Source organism: Mugil cephalus, chromosome 10 (genome assembly GCF_022458985.1).
Source record: "Mugil cephalus isolate CIBA_MC_2020 chromosome 10, CIBA_Mcephalus_1.1, whole genome shotgun sequence".
Taxonomy (NCBI): Eukaryota; Metazoa; Chordata; class Actinopteri; order Mugiliformes; family Mugilidae; genus Mugil; species Mugil cephalus.
The window spans coordinates 3,289,583-3,306,106 of record NC_061779.1 but is presented as its reverse complement, the minus strand read 5'-3'; the positions used below and the strand labels follow the sequence as shown (position 1 = coordinate 3,306,106).

The 16,524-nt window shown below is 42.7% G+C and overlaps 2 protein-coding genes across 3 annotated transcripts; both read left to right on the top strand.

Moving 5' to 3' along the window:
* Positions 1-378: 378 nt before the first annotated feature.
* On the top strand, positions 379-9,605 carry fnbp4 (formin binding protein 4). The gene is made up of 17 exons (XM_047595292.1): positions 379-579; positions 1,568-1,639; positions 1,998-2,128; positions 2,541-2,721; positions 3,004-3,151; positions 3,279-3,381; positions 3,491-3,835; positions 4,459-4,651; positions 4,779-4,915; positions 4,999-5,103; positions 5,424-5,557; positions 6,545-6,714; positions 7,798-8,150; positions 8,254-8,371; positions 8,465-8,664; positions 8,755-8,912; positions 9,010-9,605. The coding sequence occupies exons 1-17, from the start codon at positions 456-458 to the stop codon at positions 9,095-9,097; spliced, it is 2,760 nt and encodes a 919-aa protein (XP_047451248.1). The 5' UTR covers positions 379-455; the 3' UTR covers positions 9,098-9,605.
* Positions 9,606-9,765: 160 nt separating this feature from the next.
* Positions 9,766-16,343, top strand: agbl2 (AGBL carboxypeptidase 2). Of its 2 annotated transcripts, none has more exons than XM_047595290.1 (21): positions 9,766-9,913; positions 10,612-10,741; positions 11,013-11,294; positions 11,405-11,555; positions 11,628-11,883; positions 12,202-12,603; positions 12,754-12,896; positions 13,039-13,198; positions 13,274-13,400; positions 13,482-13,582; positions 13,752-13,864; positions 13,965-14,043; positions 14,130-14,252; positions 14,331-14,411; positions 14,508-14,606; positions 14,778-14,874; positions 14,965-15,117; positions 15,219-15,249; positions 15,331-15,551; positions 15,656-15,791; positions 15,960-16,343. In XM_047595290.1, the coding sequence occupies exons 1-21, from the start codon at positions 9,905-9,907 to the stop codon at positions 16,198-16,200; spliced, it is 3,135 nt and encodes a 1,044-aa protein (XP_047451246.1). In that variant the 5' UTR covers positions 9,766-9,904; the 3' UTR covers positions 16,201-16,343. The 2 variants fall into 2 exon arrangements, with proteins under 2 accessions (XP_047451246.1, XP_047451247.1); XM_047595291.1 differs by having other exon boundaries at positions 15,656-15,829; positions 15,960-16,065.
* The last annotated feature ends 181 nt before the right edge of the window (positions 16,344-16,524 follow it).

Genomic DNA, 16,524 nt, shown 5'->3' with positions numbered 1-16,524 from the left:
GACATACATTGTTTGGCTTCACTGACTATCCATCTGTGAAAAAGAAACAATTATACACCATTATATATAATCTTATATATCTTATTATACGTTTAGCCAAACGGAATAGCCATGAATGTCAATACACTGATCAAAAACCACTTCAATCCATCTTTGAAAAGGAGGTAAAGCAATAGATTAAAAACAGATATTCCAGTAAAATGAAAGCCATTAACACTTTGGATTTATATGCTCTTTTCAATGCATTTGTGTAGTAGGCTGTTTTGTCTCAGTAATGTTTGTAGCCCCCTGGCGGTTGTCATTGCATTGTGCTGTTTTTGTATATCCTAATAAAGTTTTATTTAAAAAAAAAGAGGAGAAGAAGAAGAAGAAGAAGAAGAAAAAGACTTCCGGGTCGTCTTTTGTGCCAGTTCGAGGCTAAAAGGAGCATCAGACCCGCAGACAACAAGCCGGAGATGGGAAAGAAAAGTCGCCTTGCAGGAGGAGCGGTCGGTCGGAGAACAATAATACAGCTTTCCCCACCCGGAACACGCAGCGGGACCACCGGAGAGAGGGAAGAAGGGCCCTCGGGATCCGATGGTACGTATGAAAATAGGCTATCTCAGTTAGCACGTTAGCTTTATGCTAGCCTAGTCTGAATACAAAGAACGGGCCTACCGAGTTAAATACAGATGTTAACGTCAGCTGTCGTGTTAGTTATCAAAATGGCTATCCAATATATATTCGCATGTGTCTGACAGATATAGCACAGATCTAGGCTTCTTTAAATTAGAAGTAAGCTATTGGTTAGCATGCTAAGCTAGCGGTTAGCAGATGGCTAGTTTTGGCGATCATTTCTTTAGGTTGACCTGCCAAGATAGGCTTAATGATACATGAGACATTGGTTATTTATTTATAATTTTTATAGGGGAAATTTTCTTGTCGCTGTAGCGCGGAATTACACAAGAATATAGACAGAAATATCAAATTTGTATACAAAATACCAAAAAAAATAACACTAGTCTGAAAAATGTATAGAGGTAAATAGAAATATAAGGGCATCTGTACATATAGTGTGGAATGGGAATAAAAAGGTTTCATAGTACAGTTGCTAAGATTATAAAATGTAGACAGTGTGCAGGATAAGGCAGTGCAAAAAAAAAAAAAAAATGTAACAAAACGAAGCCAAGTCTAAGTTGTGAGTTACTGAATTCATTCAGAATGCAGAGAAATTTATTAATCCCACCAGGGGCATTTGGTTTGGAAAGCTTGTGTACTATTACAGATAGATAGATAGATAGATAGATAGATAGATACTGTATTCATGTCTATGAGAAATTCACAAGTACATACAAGAAGAATAACAGATAACTTGTGGTAGCGCTCCTTCTTGTAACTGAAGTCTGATGCAGTGATTGATGTCAGCTTGTCCAACGTAACACATGATAAGACTAATCAGTCGGTAATTAACACACACAACACAAGTATGTTGACATTTATATCATTTTCATGTAACGTTACCACTACTTTGAAATGGTTGAAACTTGACTTTAAACTCTCTGTTTTTCTTTTCTTTTTGTTTTTTTAGATGAACAGGAAGGTGATGGGCATAGATTCGTGAGAGTCACAAACATGAAGCCTCCAGCTGTAAAGGCCACAGGTGAAGTAACTGTGTGATTATTGATGTATCTCCAGTAGAGGAAGTAACAATTATTTCAGAATCACAACCAGCTTTATTGGCCAAGGATGTGTGCACATACAAGAAATTTGACTCTGATCACTTTGCTCTCTTCAATAAATAAGCGTAAAAACTGTAACTGTATTGAAAACTGTACAACTGCTGCTGTACAGTGAGCATGTAGATTTTATGCAGAGTTATTGTTGAGGTGAATGGTCTCACACTCTGCGACTGCTTAGAGTTCGTCAGAGCGACGGCTCGGGGGAAGAAACTGTTTTTGTGGCAGGTGGTTTTGGCATTTGATTTCACAGCGTTGCCTCTTTTTCTTCCACTCGTGTAGAGGGTCTGTCTTTGCTTGGAGCTTATGAGGACAGCGATGACGAAGACGGTGGAGATTCGAGCCGTTCAGCCGCAAACTCTCAACACAACCGGTCGGCTGACATCGACAGTACACTGGCCAATTTCATGGCGGTGAGTATAATAATATATCATTTTATTTTTTGCTCTAAATCTTGGTTACATGAAAGTTGTGGTATTCAGCATTTGATTTAAACGACTTCAGTGGTGTTGGTTCATTTTTCAAGGGTGTGGTTTGTAGAACCTTTGAGTTTTATTGTGTTGTTCTGGCTTTTATTATTTGACTCTACCATTTTAGTCAGTAAGTAACAGTTTGCTCTGATGGCTGCTTTCTGTTGTAAGCATAAAGGAAAGAATCTGTAAACCAAGCATATCTGGGAAAATTGTGACGCTATACACATTGGGGTATAAAGAAGATTGCAGATGGCTTGTTTTTTTATATCAGCTTTATGTGTGTCTCCAACTCATTTTCATAGGAGAGTGTTGTTAAAATCCTCAATTCCTTTGCCATTTTTTTTCACTCCAGGAAATTGACGCAATCACAACTCAACCAAGTTCAGATGATGCAACATCTAATCCCTCAGTTCCGAATGCCAGTGCCATCCCGCCCAAACCCGCAGTTAACTCTCAGCATGCCGCAACCGGTGAAGGACAAAACCAACAAAGCGCAGACTTTGAGTATAATACTCAGTATTCACTTGCTGGAGGTAATTAGTATTGGTTCATTGAAGACTGAATGTGCATGTCCTTAATATAAGCAATTCCATATGGATTGTAGTTGTCTTCATAATATGATATAACAAAGCAGTGTTTTGCCATTAACAACTGGATTACTTACTTTATTTTCAATGGAATAAGGACATTCAGGCACCAATTTGCTTGTGCCAAACTTCTACACATTGATAAAAATCATTCAGTCATTAGTAATATATGGTTAAAATATGCTGCGTTTTGTCTTGTGGCGTCTCATGGATATATTTGTATTCCAGTTGGTGTAGAAATGGGAGACTGGCAGGAAGTATGGGACGAGAACTCGGGCTGCTATTACTACTGGAACACTCTGACCAATGAGGTGTCCTGGGAGCTGCCGCACTATCTGGCTGATCAGGTGCAAAGTCTGGAGCAGTATTCCAACAGGTAGGTGGAGCTGAAAACAGAAGAGTTTCATTGTCTGTGAAACCGAATCTTTACTGATTACCTTATTGTACCCACATTAAAATACACATCTATTGGTTTTGAATTATGTTTGTATTTTTCTTTGCAGCTCTAGTGTCAATGGCAATGGCACAGCCCATACAGGTTATTATGCAAAGGAAAATGCTGCTTCTGCTGCAGCCCCGACATTGGCGAAAGAAACCAAAACTAAGGTAAGTTTAATTTAAGTTTAGTGCTGAGGTAAATCAGCTGTTTTTGAGATGGTTGAAGAATTTCTGATTTGATCTTGAATGTATTTGCCCTCTTGTTTTTGTCTAAAAGGAAGTCATTGAGAGTGTCGTCGGCCTCACGAGCGAGGAGGAGGAGCGCCGAGGAGTTGCTGCATCGCTCCTCGGTCCTCTGATCCCCTCCGAAGTGAAAGAAGCAGAAGAAAGGTGGAGAAAAAGACTGATCAAAGGGTTGGACGAGACCGAGAACAGTATGGACTCTGATGGAGAGGGAGTTCGCGCTGTGGGATCCCCTGCTACGCCTCTGCGCGACACGGAACCGGCCCCCGTTGTCCAAAAAGACGTATGCGCAAAGAAGCAGTCGAGAGACAACTCGGATGCTGAAGAGGAGACGGAGGAGGACACGATGGAGCTGGAACTAGCTCTGGAGAGGAAAAAGGTCAGCATTTAATCCTGTTAAGTGTGCAGCTTTTATAACTGGCAGGACTTTCTTTGAAGCCATTGTTTAGTGCAGTTACACTAAAGGCCAAAAGTGTGGAAGCAAGATCAAATTTGTACATAAAAGATCATAGTTTCAGTGACTTTACAACACAATAAACATGATCATTATATAAAGAGTAACTTATCAAAAGACATTTCTACTAATATTATCAGGTATTTAAGCTTTTCTTTCTTCAGAGTAACCTGTTCTGGCTTTAAGAACAGCATGTCATATACGAGGCATTCGTTCCACAAGAGATATTTGTATGCAGACTCTCAAAAGCCAAAGTGAATATTGCAAACTGTTTTTTTTCTTTAAACTTTTGCTTTTTTGTGACTCTTGAATGTTCACCTACAGGTAAAATGTGGAAAATGGTTCATATCAATAAAAGCAAAGTCTGATCCTGCAGTAAATAGATGCCAAAATACATAGAACTCATGATGTTTTTTAAGGAAGGTATTGTGAACAGAAACTTGAAGTTGCTTCCAAACGTTTGGCCTGTAGTGTATGTTTTCAAATTGATGGCATGTTTTGCTGATGGAGTAACATAACTGTAACTCTCACTAACACCAAACTCTTAGGCCGAGCTCCGGGCACTGGAGGAGGGCGATGGTAGCGCTGGGGGCTCCAGTCCTTGTTCTGAGACGAGCCAGGAAGCCTCTGGTTCTCGTGGTGTCTTGGTGAAGAAGAACAGGTGGAAGACGGCCTTCCCTTCTGCAGCCAGCCCTGACTCTAACAGCAGAGGCTCAGACCTACCAGACAACCCGGAGACGGGTGAGTTTGAATGTTAACACATGTACTAGTGGTGGTGTGAATGAGGCCACATTTAAAAAAAATAAAATAAAAAATCCCACCTGTTAAATTACTGCAAACTTCCCTAACCCTCTCCTGTGTCCTGTAGCACTTCCTAAAGTCTTGGAAAGCGTTGTGGAAGGAGAGGACAAAGAAGTGGACAGTTCTGAGGAGAAAGTGGTTTCGAAACCTCCCGTGAAAGAGATGGAGACGCCTGAGCTCAAAGTGGAAACGCCTGAGCTCAAGGTAACAACAACAATAACAGCGTCATTATTACAAATCGAACTGTGATGTCAGGAAAGACATATTCTTATGCAGATGAAATGTAGTTTCAGATTGGAGAGTTGGCTAACACCTTGACCAGCAAGATGGAGTTCCTGGGGATAAACAAGAAGGAAATCTCAAATTTTCAGCTGCTTCTGCTTCAAACTGAGGTGAGAGGATAATGTTTCAGTTTTGTGCAATATCCCGTCTTCCAGTTCATGCCATCACATTTTTACACTATTTAAATATTTAACACTTAATTTTGTTTCATATAATTTTTCACAGCCCTGTGGTAGTACTTAATATTTAAAATTCTCATAATAATCCATCATATGGTGTCGTGCTGGAATCGTGTTATAATTACTCTTGCGTGTTACTCATCTGTCCTGCAGCTCTCGTGTCTTAAATATAAATTGTCCCATTTGACTTTCTTTGCTTTCCGTCTTACTTGTGTCTTTTCTTTCTCCCTTTGCTTCACGTTCTTGTGCAGACACGGATCGCTGACTGGAGGGAGGGTGCTCTGAATGGGGTCTATCTTCGCCGCAGGCTGCAGGAAGCTGCCGAACATATAAAATATTACGAACTTAACGCCGCCCCTAAAGGCTGGTCCTGCCACTGGGACAGGTACGCGCTCCTTACCTTTCACATCTCTAAACTCCCTCGTCCCCCCCCTCAAAAAAAAATATCTTACCGTGTGACTACACCCCTCCCTCATTGACGGGGTTGCAGACTTTGTAACTTGAGGAGAAGCTTATCCAGTCCGTGTGGATCAGAAATACTTAACAGAAACAGACTCTTCAGGTTTCTGTGATGATGCAAACCTTGCACGTACTGATAAGGGAGCATCCTCTCTGGGCCAGCCTGCTTCCTGTTAAATGTACCTGCCACAGACTTTTAAGCCGTTGAGGGCATTTGCAAAGTGCTTATGGGTCCAGTCAGGGGAAAAACTTTAGAGGGCTGTATGGTTAGGAAGGTTGAAGGTTGCTTGGGAGAGCTTTGAACTTTACAGGACTACAACCCCCAGAATGCAATGCAGACAGTGATGCCCTGGGAAAACGTCGAGTGTCACGCATCAAATAAAAGGTGAAGATGGAGCATTGACGGGAATCCAGCAGGTCAGACCAACTCTATTTCATATGTCTTCCTGTTTTTTTTCTTCTTCTAAAATGTTGATTGTGTTATTTTCTGGCCTGTTGTTGTTGTTGTTGTTGTTGTTGACAATGATGATGATGATGATGATGATGGTGCTGCTTCCTCCCTGGCGTCTTCCTGTGTCTGGGAGGGATTGGTTGTCTAAAACAGAACAATTGTGACAACCGTGATGTGAGCTGCTCAAAGCTACTTTCAGGACCTAGAGATGATTTGTTTTTGCTTTATTTATTCTTGAGAGCAAGGTGGGTTCCCTATCCACACCCATAACCACACTCTAATTGGGCCCTTTCTTCAGGATGGCTAAAATCGCTGTCCATACCAACATTAATACTCCCTATTGTGGACGTTATGTCCACTCCCTTGTTCACCCCCACTGTCCCAGGGTATCATGGCGCTCAGCAAGTTTCAAGGCCCGTGGTTGAGACTCTTGCTTTCTATCTCTGTTGTCCCACTGTTTAGAGAGCACAGGCGGTATTTCTACGTGAAGGACCGGACTGGTGAGTCCCAGTGGGATTTCCCAACAGAGGAGGACAAAGAGGAGGACCCGAAAGGCAGCCAAGGTACCCAGACACAGACCTCGAACCCAGGGGATAACAAAACGACACCAGTATCTGCTGGTGGAGTCACAGGTCAGTCTTCTGCTACCGTTGCTGTAACTATGTTCTTAAAATCTGACTGTTATGTATCGTATAGAGCTCTGGCCGTCACATGGATATTTGTTTTGTTGACGCCGCCATATTAGCAGGAAAACAGATTTAAAATGACCAGTTCCATGCAAAACTCAGTATATCATACTCTTTTTTTGAAAATTAAAACAGCCGACGGGGACAATGTTCCTTACCTGCAGTATCTGGATATATAGAACTACCTCATTAACTTTCCTTCATTCTACTCCAGAGTCACTGAAAGCACACGAGAGCCTGGAGGAGTCCAAATGGATACAGTCAGGCATCATGATGCACATCTAGTTTTGGAGTTTGTCAGCTAAAAACAGCGTCTCTTTGCCGTAACATCAGCATAATGTAACAAGCTAAATAGTCTCTGTTATTTGACAACCATTTATGACGTTAAAACTGTTTAAATTAATGTCTAAATGCACCACATTATACACAAAATTATTCTTTTATTTTTATTATCTTATACAAGTGTATTTATTATACATTGCAAAGTAATCATAATAACAAGCAACTGTTTAAACGAGTAACATTGCTTTGTAATCCATGTTATAACCATTAGCCTAACTTGCCTTTATGAAAAGACGTAGTATTAAAAAACTTGAAAAATGCTGGATTCTGTCAGCGATAGAAAGTTATTCGCTACACGAGAGAAATCTGTTTTCTTGGGGGATTTCACCGCTCACTTTTTTCTTTTCATTATTTCATTATTTTCTTTTTCATTAATCCACATCTGCCGTCTTGTGGGATCTTTGGGAATCTTATAAAAGTGATTTCCACTTGGTTTGTCCCCGACTATTCTGGCATAATTAGTTAGTTGCTTGCTGTTGTCAACCAAATAGTTGTTAGAGAAGTGTGCTTTCCTGCCAATATGGCGGCATTAACGCTGCAGAGTGACTCCGTTAAAAGCTTTTTTTAATGTACCTGCACGTTTCTGGATAACAGTTAATTAATAATTCTATGCTGTACTAAGATCATACTAAAATTGTCAAACTATATCTTCACTATATCCCTTTTTTTTTTTTTTTTTTTAAACAGGATCTTCTACCTTTCCGTCTGCTGTACCACCATCAACGCCGCCACCTCCTCCTCCGCCTCCCCCTCCTCCTGCTCCTTCCGTGCAGCCCGGTGCTTCTTCTTTCTGGTCTCCGTCGCAACCTCCGCTTCCAGACAGCCCTCCTCCGCCTCCCGCCTACCCCCCACCTCCACCTCTCCCCGAGGGCTCGCCGCCTCCCCCTCCTCCCCCTCCTCCTCCTCCCGACAGCGACGGAGAAATCATGGAGGTTGAGATGGAGATGGACGACGACAACGATGAGGAGCCTCCAGCCCCTGGAACTGAGGAGGAAGGCAGTGGGAGGCCTCCTCTGCCCCCTGGCACTGCGAGTATGAAGGTGTGGGAGTGAATTAAGTTTTAATCCATATCAAATCAGACGCACGTGAGCTCGGAACAAAGGAGCGCAGACGCTTTTAACTTCTTTCTTGTCATTCAAACAGGTCCTTGACTCATCGGGATCATTGGGAAGGGGACAAAAACGTAAAGCGTCTCAGCTGAATAAAGCCATTACTATAGGCAGCAGTCCCATTCTCTACACCCAGCCAGCTGCCAGTGCAGGTAAAAATAAAAAAAAACCTACAGTTTAATTTAATAATAATAATTTAAGATACATCTAGATGATGAGCAACATGCATTTGTTTTTGTCTGCAGCCCCTCTAATGTCAGCTACCGCCTACTGGGGAGTTCCTGCTGTCGTTGTCGCTGCTCCTTTGGTTCCTTGTGAACCTCTTGCCCCACCTGTCCCAGCCCCACCTCCCCAACCACCGCTGCCGCCATCCCAGCCACCCTTCGAACCCCCTTGCCCCAAAGCTTTGCCCATAGACAAGACCAAGAAAGCAAAAAAGGACAAGGTGAGAATTGAGTTTCAATCGACTGAGTTCAATTTGAGCGTAACTTGGGAGTTCTGTTTTAACTCTGGGCGTTCTTCTCCTTTTCTGTAGTCAAAGAAGAGTAAGACCAAAATGCCTTCTCTGGTGAAGAAGTGGCAGAGCATCCAGAAGGAGTTGGACGAGGAGGAGAAGACCAGCTCCAGCGACGAGGACCGAGAGCAGCTCAGCAAGAAGGGCATCGAGGAGTGGAAGCAACAGCAGCTAATGACGTACGTTTCTACAGTTTCCAGTCACTTTAAGAGTTTAATTTAACTTGACATTTAACTTGCAGTGGTTGTTCTAACTCCTGTACTTTTAATTCTGCAGAGGAAAAGCTTCAAAGAATGCCAACTTCGAGGCACTCCCCGAAAACTGGCGGGAACGCCTGAAGAAACGGAAGATGAACAGCACGTAACATCTGGCTTGGGTCATAAACAGCCCGTCAGTTTTTTTTGTTTTGTTTTTTTTTCTCTTTTTAAATCCACTCCCACCATAACTTTAAGGTCATCTTTCCCTGGCTTAAATTGAATGTTTCATGATCAGTGAACTTTCTCAACCATTGTTCATGTCCCTGATGGAGACATTTAGATGCCCCTTACATGGCAGGCCATTCACACAGAGGGATTTGAATGTTCCATTTCCTGTTTTATTATATATATTTTTTTTAATTATTATTATTATTATTTTTTTTGTAGCCACAGCTGTAAATGTGCCAAATGTCAGCGTTTTGACCACCATTTTGTATAAACAACATGTAGATAGATGACCACCAGAGGTTGATGGGATTGTCTATTTTAATGAGCATTTTTTACAACTGTGTACATAAATTATATAATAAGATAACCGGTGTTTGTGCAAGTGGAGGTCATGTCATTGAACTTGTACATTTTGTATAAAGTTATTAAAGTTTTTTCCAAAGGAAATGTTTTTTTATTCTATTCATTACGCTGTTTTTTTTCCCTCAATAATAATAAAAAAAAAGCTTCACATATAATCCATATTTTCACGACGAATCAAACCGATTTCAGGGTTTTTACGAAACGATTTTCAGCCCATTCAACGACGTCTCCATGGCAACCGCGCTGTTGTTGGGGCAATTGGTTGCGTAGCAACGTCTCGTACTCGGAGAAAGATTGTTCCCCGTCGCAGCGACCGCCGACATTGCTCTAATGTTTGGAGAGAGTTTTAACTTTTTAGTAAATGTTCGACAATCCAGTCAATTATGACCGAGGTAAGAGGCCTTCGGGCACAAAAAAAAAACTCGTAAAAAAGTACAGCCAGTAAAAAGGCGTCGCTGAGCAGCTAAGACGCTAATGATAATGTTAGCAACAGGAAATGAGCAGTTCTCTGAATGTAGAAAGAGCACTAGTGTAGCAACACACATTTAAACCCGGATTAATCTTAATATATATAAAGGAGAATGTCCTGTTGTGGAATTGATTGCTGTTGTTTAGCTGACGTTATAACAGAATATAAACTTTGTAACTGCACAGAGATTGAGCTTTAGTTTCCATGAATTGCTAAACTCTAAATACACACACACTGTTTAAGAATATACAGTAGTTTCAACAAATTACTAAAATTAGTGCGGTTGATTAAAAGTACAGTTTGAAGTTGCACAAAATTTAAATGCACAACAAATACTTACAAAATGTACAAATATAAGGACAACGCTTCGTGCTATAGAAATTCAAGTTCTTCTTCTTTTGTGTCTTCATAAGTTGGTGTTATTGTATTTCCAGTCCACTTAATCAGTTCTATCATCTTGAAAGATTCACATTTGAACCCACTGATATTTTGAGGGAAATGACACAACATTCAAAGCTTCATGTTGGGTTAAGATGGCTTGATAATCTTGTTTGTTTTTAGTTATTTCAGTGACTCAGGCAAATACGATACAACTCTCACGTCTTATAATTCCCCGATCAGGCCGAGAAATCCTCCGCAATCACCGTCTCTGCCATCAGAAACTGGTGGAACACCATCCAGCTGGACAAATCGGACACCAATGAATCCAACACAGACCAAGATGAGGATGAATTAGCAGGGAGGAAGCATTGTAAGCTTTTTTTTTGTTTGTTTTTACACATAGACATTTTTGGTTAACACTGTACTATATGTGTTGCTGACACGAAATTGTGGAAAGTCAGTAGAAAGGGCTGTTGTGTAGTGATGGACACGTGTTCATCCCCCCTCAGTTTTAGATCATTATTTATTCAGCAAGAACCCTTTTGTGTATGAGATTAGCTCTGTCATGTGCAGCATAATCCCTGTAAGAAAAGGAGGGTGAATGATCAGGTATTTAAGGTGTGATTCATGTTCCCACTCAGTGTCTATGGACCTGAGCCAGAAACTACGGACCAGGCAGCTCCTCATAAACTTTGATGGCGGCCGACCCGTTCTGAGTCTCAGGGCACCGCTGGACCTGGTCAACTTCCCGTCCATCTCCCGTCCCCGCTGGCCCATCGAGTGTGAGGTCATCAGTGACATCGTCCAACACATAGAGTGGGACCCCCCCGAGCCGGAGACTTTCTATCAGGCCACAGGACATGAGAGGACACCCATGCCAGTCGGAGAGGAGAGGGGAAAGTTGGTGTACTTCATTAACCCCGGTAATTCTTGGCAGCAAATGCATATTTGATGGAACACCTATTTTGTAGTTTGCATAGGTTACAATCTCAAAATGAAATGTGTCTTTAATTCAACTTCTTTCTCTTTTAAGCCACTAAGTGTCCCTATTTCACCTGCTCTCGTGTCGGAGGCAGCAGGGGGGCCATTAAGAGCGCCGCTATATTTGAGACGAATCAGACGGACTTCACTCTGGAGTTTGAGTCCCGCTTTGAGAGTGGGAACCTTCAGAAGGCCGTCCAAGTGTGAGTTTTTATTCTCAACCCTGTTACTTTTTTTTAGGTGACTCAAAACAAAGTAATCCTTTCCTTTTTCAGGGGTGTCTACGAGTACGAGCTCACCCTGCGCACGGACATGTACACTGCGAAGCACACACAGTGGTTTTACTTCAGGGTTCGGAACATGAAGGCCGGCGTGACCTACCGCTTCACTATCATCAACCTGATGAAGAGCAGCAGCCTGTATTCTCAGGGCATGAGGCCGCTCCTCTACTCCGAGAGGGCTGCTGAGGAGAACGGAGTTGGGTGGCGGCGCACGGGCTCCAATATCAGATACTATCGAAACTGCAGTCAAGTAGGTGGCATCTAGATCTGGTCTCGTCATTGCTTTTTATTATCTATCACACAAAGTATTATTTCAACTCTTACTGCTCCTTCTCATATTTATAATAATATTACTGTCTCTGTTTTACAAAAAATAGAATAAGAAATTGCTCTAAAGTGTAATAAAGTGCAAGTTTATTGTGAAGCAACAAAGCTTAAACCTAGGATGTGGTTTAATTAATGATTGATAAACATAGCAGCACTGCAAAACATCCTTAGAACAGCTTTACACAGTCAGAATAAAAAAGAAGGATCTCCTTTAAAAGCCATTGTCTCCGTCTCTCTGTAGAATACGAAGGACAACAACAGTGACCCCATCCCCTTGTACTCGCTCTCCTGGACTCTCCAGTTCCCCCACGACTCGGACACCTGCTACCTGGCCCACTGCTACCCTTACACCTATTCTCACCTGCAGCGCTACCTCCGGCGCGTTTCCTCCAACAAGGCGGTTGCGTCGTACTGTAAAATGCGCGTCCTGTGCCACAGCCTCGCCGGCAACGCTGTGTACGTGATGACAATAACGTCCCACGGGGTGAGCAGGCTGGAGGGCAGGACCAAGAAGGCCGTGGTGGTGACGGCCCGAGTGCATCCCGGCGAAACCAACGGGTCCTGGATAATGGAAGGATTCCTCGACTTTCTGCTCGGGGACTCAGATGATGCCAAGCTACTCAGGGACATGTTTGTTTTCAAGGTGCTCAGACTCAAAAAGGCGTTGCAATTTGGTTGTGTAACATTTGGGAATGGATTAAATGACTGGCAATTAATTGTAAGCTGAGTGATGCAATGTATAGCTACCAAACCGTGTTTAAATTTGTGGGTTTTCTCTTCTGCGGTGGTTCAGGTTGTTCCGATGCTGAACCCAGATGGTGTAGTGGTGGGCAACTATCGCTGCTCTCTGGCAGGAAGGGACCTCAACAGAAACTACGAGACATTACTCAGGGATTCCTTTCCCTGTGTGTGGCATACGCGAAACATGGTGGAAAGGTGATATATCAAACACACACACACACACACACATGGACGAACATTGTGTTATCAGCCTGGAGCTTATTTAATTTAGAACTTCATCTCTTAAAAAAAAAACTATACTTTAAAATATGCATGCATGATTGTTCTTCATCTCCAGACTAATGGCCGAAACGGATGTGGTTCTCTACTGCGATTTTCACGGCCACAACCGTAAAAACAACGTCTTCATGTACGGCTGTAACAACCGGAGTGATGCTTCGCTCAAACTGCACGAGAGAGTCTTCCCACTAATGATGAGCAAGAACGCCAGCAATAAGGTGCGGTAGCCGTTCAAACTGGAGTTGTTGCACTCAGCAGTTGAGCTAAAACATCCAAATCGCTCTTTTCCTCAGTTCTCCTTCAAGAGCTGTAAATTCCGGGTGCAGAAGAGCAAAGAGGGCACAGGCAGAATCGCGATGTGGAGACTCGGCATCAAAAACAGCTACACCATGGAGGCCACCTTTGGAGGCTCCACTCTGGGTGAGTGTCGACTTCATAAATGTGCCGTTATGTTTGCGAGCCAGCTCATGAGTAAAAGAAATCATGTGTTGAATGTTGAAGGCGACAGGAGAGGGACGCATTTCTCTACTCGAGACCTGAAGTCCCTTGGTTTTTACTTCTGTGACACCCTGCTGGACTACTGTGACCCTGATCAAACCAAGGTGAGAGCTAAAGAAGTTCATTTTATTTAGTCAGAAAAAGAAGAAGAAAGAAAATGTATGCCCCGAAATACCTGTATACAGTATTAAAATTGAACTTTTAGCTCCTAGATGCAGCGTTGTGTGTGTTTGCTTGTGTTATATTACATTTCTTTTATTGTTCTTATTCCAGACCACATACTGTCTGACAGAGCTGGCAGCGATGCTGAGACAAGAAGTCAGAGCAAGACTGGGAAAAGATGTGGGAACTCACTGTAATTTCTCTGTGTCCGACCTGGAAACTAGGTGCTGTACCTGTTACTTGTGATGTAATGTGTTTCTTTTAAACTACGATCTTACATCCAAACTACTCTAGGATGTTAATATTTCTCCTTCGCCTTCACAGCACCAGCGGTTCAAACAGTTCAGATTCAGACGGACTCCCAGTTCATTTACTGAATCAGCCTCAAAATGTTGATCCAGGGGTACGTTGACGCAAACTCGACCTCCCGTCAATTAGCCTCAATCAACTTCGGCTTTATTTACCACGTGTTTGTGCTCCACTCCACAGCAAACTCGCACAAAGAAGAAAAAGAAACGTCTCAAGAGCCGCAAGGAAAGAAACAGGCTGCAGCCAGACAGAGTGAAGAATAACATGCAGCCTAAGATTCTGCAAAGCAGCATCACAGATATTGTGAGATAAAAACAGTAATCGTTGCCCCCGCTTAACAGGTTATCTTATTGATGACTTTTAAATGACTGATCTCTGCAGGGCTCCAACCTGCCACAGGACAACGCAGTGAAAGAGTCCATCCAGGAGAGGCCTGGTGGAAGACCCAGGAAGAAATGGCAGGTATGAGGCTGAACGTAAATATGCTAACGAGTCACATCCAACCAGATGGAGGATTTTCCTGAACTGCTCCTTTTAATAATTTCTTTCCTTGTGAAGTTGAATGGTTTCTTACGAAAAGCCGTGGTCCCTCCTCCCGCCCCTGACCCAGGAGAAGTCAGCCAGGTGACACTGTGGGAGGGCTGTGAGCCTGTCCAGGTAAAAATTATTCAGATGATCCTTCATCCGGCTAGAGCTCATATTAACATAGCATATTGTCATGAATTGATAAAACAAGAATCTGTTGCAGAGTTCTTGTGATATTCCTGGAACATCAGTAATAATTGTGAAATCAGACGTGTTTTGAAGCATGTGTTTTCTGTGTTTCAGGACGTCTGTCTGGAACACAAGAGCACCTCTTTTCCTCGCCACAGGACCAGAGCATGCTCACATCTCAGCACGATCACGGCTGCGTCGTCTCATCCATGTGTGGTTTATTTTTGAGACTCAGTCTGATGTACATCGAGCCGTGTCCTCTGTAGGTGGATGTGAACAGTGTGCTCGGCTTACTTCTCAGGTGACCCGGTTACAGACGCCAGACGGTGGAGATGCTCCTCTCAGCTGCTGCACCTGAGTGCGCTCCTTCCACCTTCACCAGGTTTCACTAATTCCAACCGGCAACCGCATCGTTGCGCCCGGAACTCTTTTGGCTCCTGCAAAGTTTACAAAGGTTTGTCTGCATGTACAGACGAGATTAGTCTTTCATTGTTGTTTTATTTTTTAGCAGTCAATTCAAGCCTGCTCTAATTAAGACTCGTTTCCCTCTTTCAGGGCCTCCTCCTTCCCTAAGAGTAGCTCACAGGTAAACCTCACGGTGAAAGGACATCAACTACGATTGTGACTATGTTATGATTTGTGAAGTGCTGTATTTCTTCCGCGGCAGATCTCCCCCGTCTGTGTATCTCAAGATGGTTCCGGACATTCTTCCAAAGAGGGGCCTGCTGTCAGGTTTCTCCACCGACAACTTCAGCCGCCGGCACATTTTTAGAGACAAAAATTCTCTGCTGGTTTGTGAGCCTTATTTTGTGCACGAGGACTACTTTAAATCAAACGCCACAGAGATAACCACACAGCAGAATGAGGAGCAGCAAGACACCTCAGAAGGTTTATGTTCAAATACACTCAAACATTTATATTATTTTATTATTTTCTCCCCTACATAACAGCAGATCATTTTGTATCATTTATCCTGTGTCTCATTTATTTAGTGGGACTCTCACTGATGAGACCTGCACCGTTTGGAGAGCAGAGCCAGAGAGATCACACCCTGGACCTTCCCTTGACAGAAACCGAAGCATGCGGCAATTTGTTTGTGTCCGTGCCGAGGGACCTAAGAGGAAAAAGGTCAATTCACTTTAAGTAATGATGAGCACTCTCTCTTGGTCAGTCAGTCTCTAATTCCTGTTAAAGTGTCAGGTTATATATTTATGCAAGCAAGATAAATGCAGTGCGGGCAGGGATAAGACGAAGCATTACACATTCAGTCTCTAAATCGATTTTCAATTTCCTCAGACTATGCAGAGAAACACTGAACAGCGAACGACACATGGGTGTTTTACCTGCTTTGTCGAAGCCGTCAGCCCTCATGAAGATGGAACTTCCACGTCCACAGAGTGAAGCCCTGAGCTCACTTCAGGATAAAAACATCTGCCTCTCTCACTTTGACAGAGAAAGACACATGAGCACAGCTCCGCAGGAGGTCAGAAGACCGTCGCAGTCGGCCCCATCACAAGGCACCGCATTTATAATCTGACAACCAAAGACTGATTTTCTGTTTTTATTGTGTGATGTGAAGGTTTTCTGCAGGATAAATAACTTCAAGAGGAAATATGCTGTTTATACCACACGGAAAATTACACCACACAAGTACTGATACAGATAACATGACATTTTTTTTAAAAACAAATCCTTAGCAAAAGGCGTCTTTGTTAGATATTTAATCATATGTCTCATATTTAATTCTAACCTATTTTCTGCAGAATTTTGATATTGTCATGGACAAGATTTCCTGATGAAACACCATCATTTTTAGATTTTCAGAGTGCAGACACAGTGTCTCGAATGCAGATAAAAATTA

Bases quoted from the DNA above. Each gene is read 5' to 3' on its own strand.
- fnbp4 (XM_047595292.1), top strand. From the start codon at position 456: ATGGGAAAGAAAAGTCGCCTTGCAGGAGGAGCGGTCGGTCGGAGAACA. The intron at 4,652-4,778 runs GTGAGTTTGAAT...TGTGTCCTGTAG, and splicing joins ACCAGACAACCCGGAGACGG to CACTTCCTAAAGTCTTGGAA. The intron at 8,665-8,754 runs GTGAGAATTGAG...CCTTTTCTGTAG, and splicing joins AGAAAGCAAAAAAGGACAAG to TCAAAGAAGAGTAAGACCAA.
- agbl2 (XM_047595290.1), top strand. The intron at 12,897-13,038 runs GTGATATATCAA...CTTCATCTCCAG, and splicing joins ACGCGAAACATGGTGGAAAG to ACTAATGGCCGAAACGGATG. The intron at 13,401-13,481 runs GTGAGTGTCGAC...TGAATGTTGAAG, and splicing joins CTTTGGAGGCTCCACTCTGG to GCGACAGGAGAGGGACGCAT.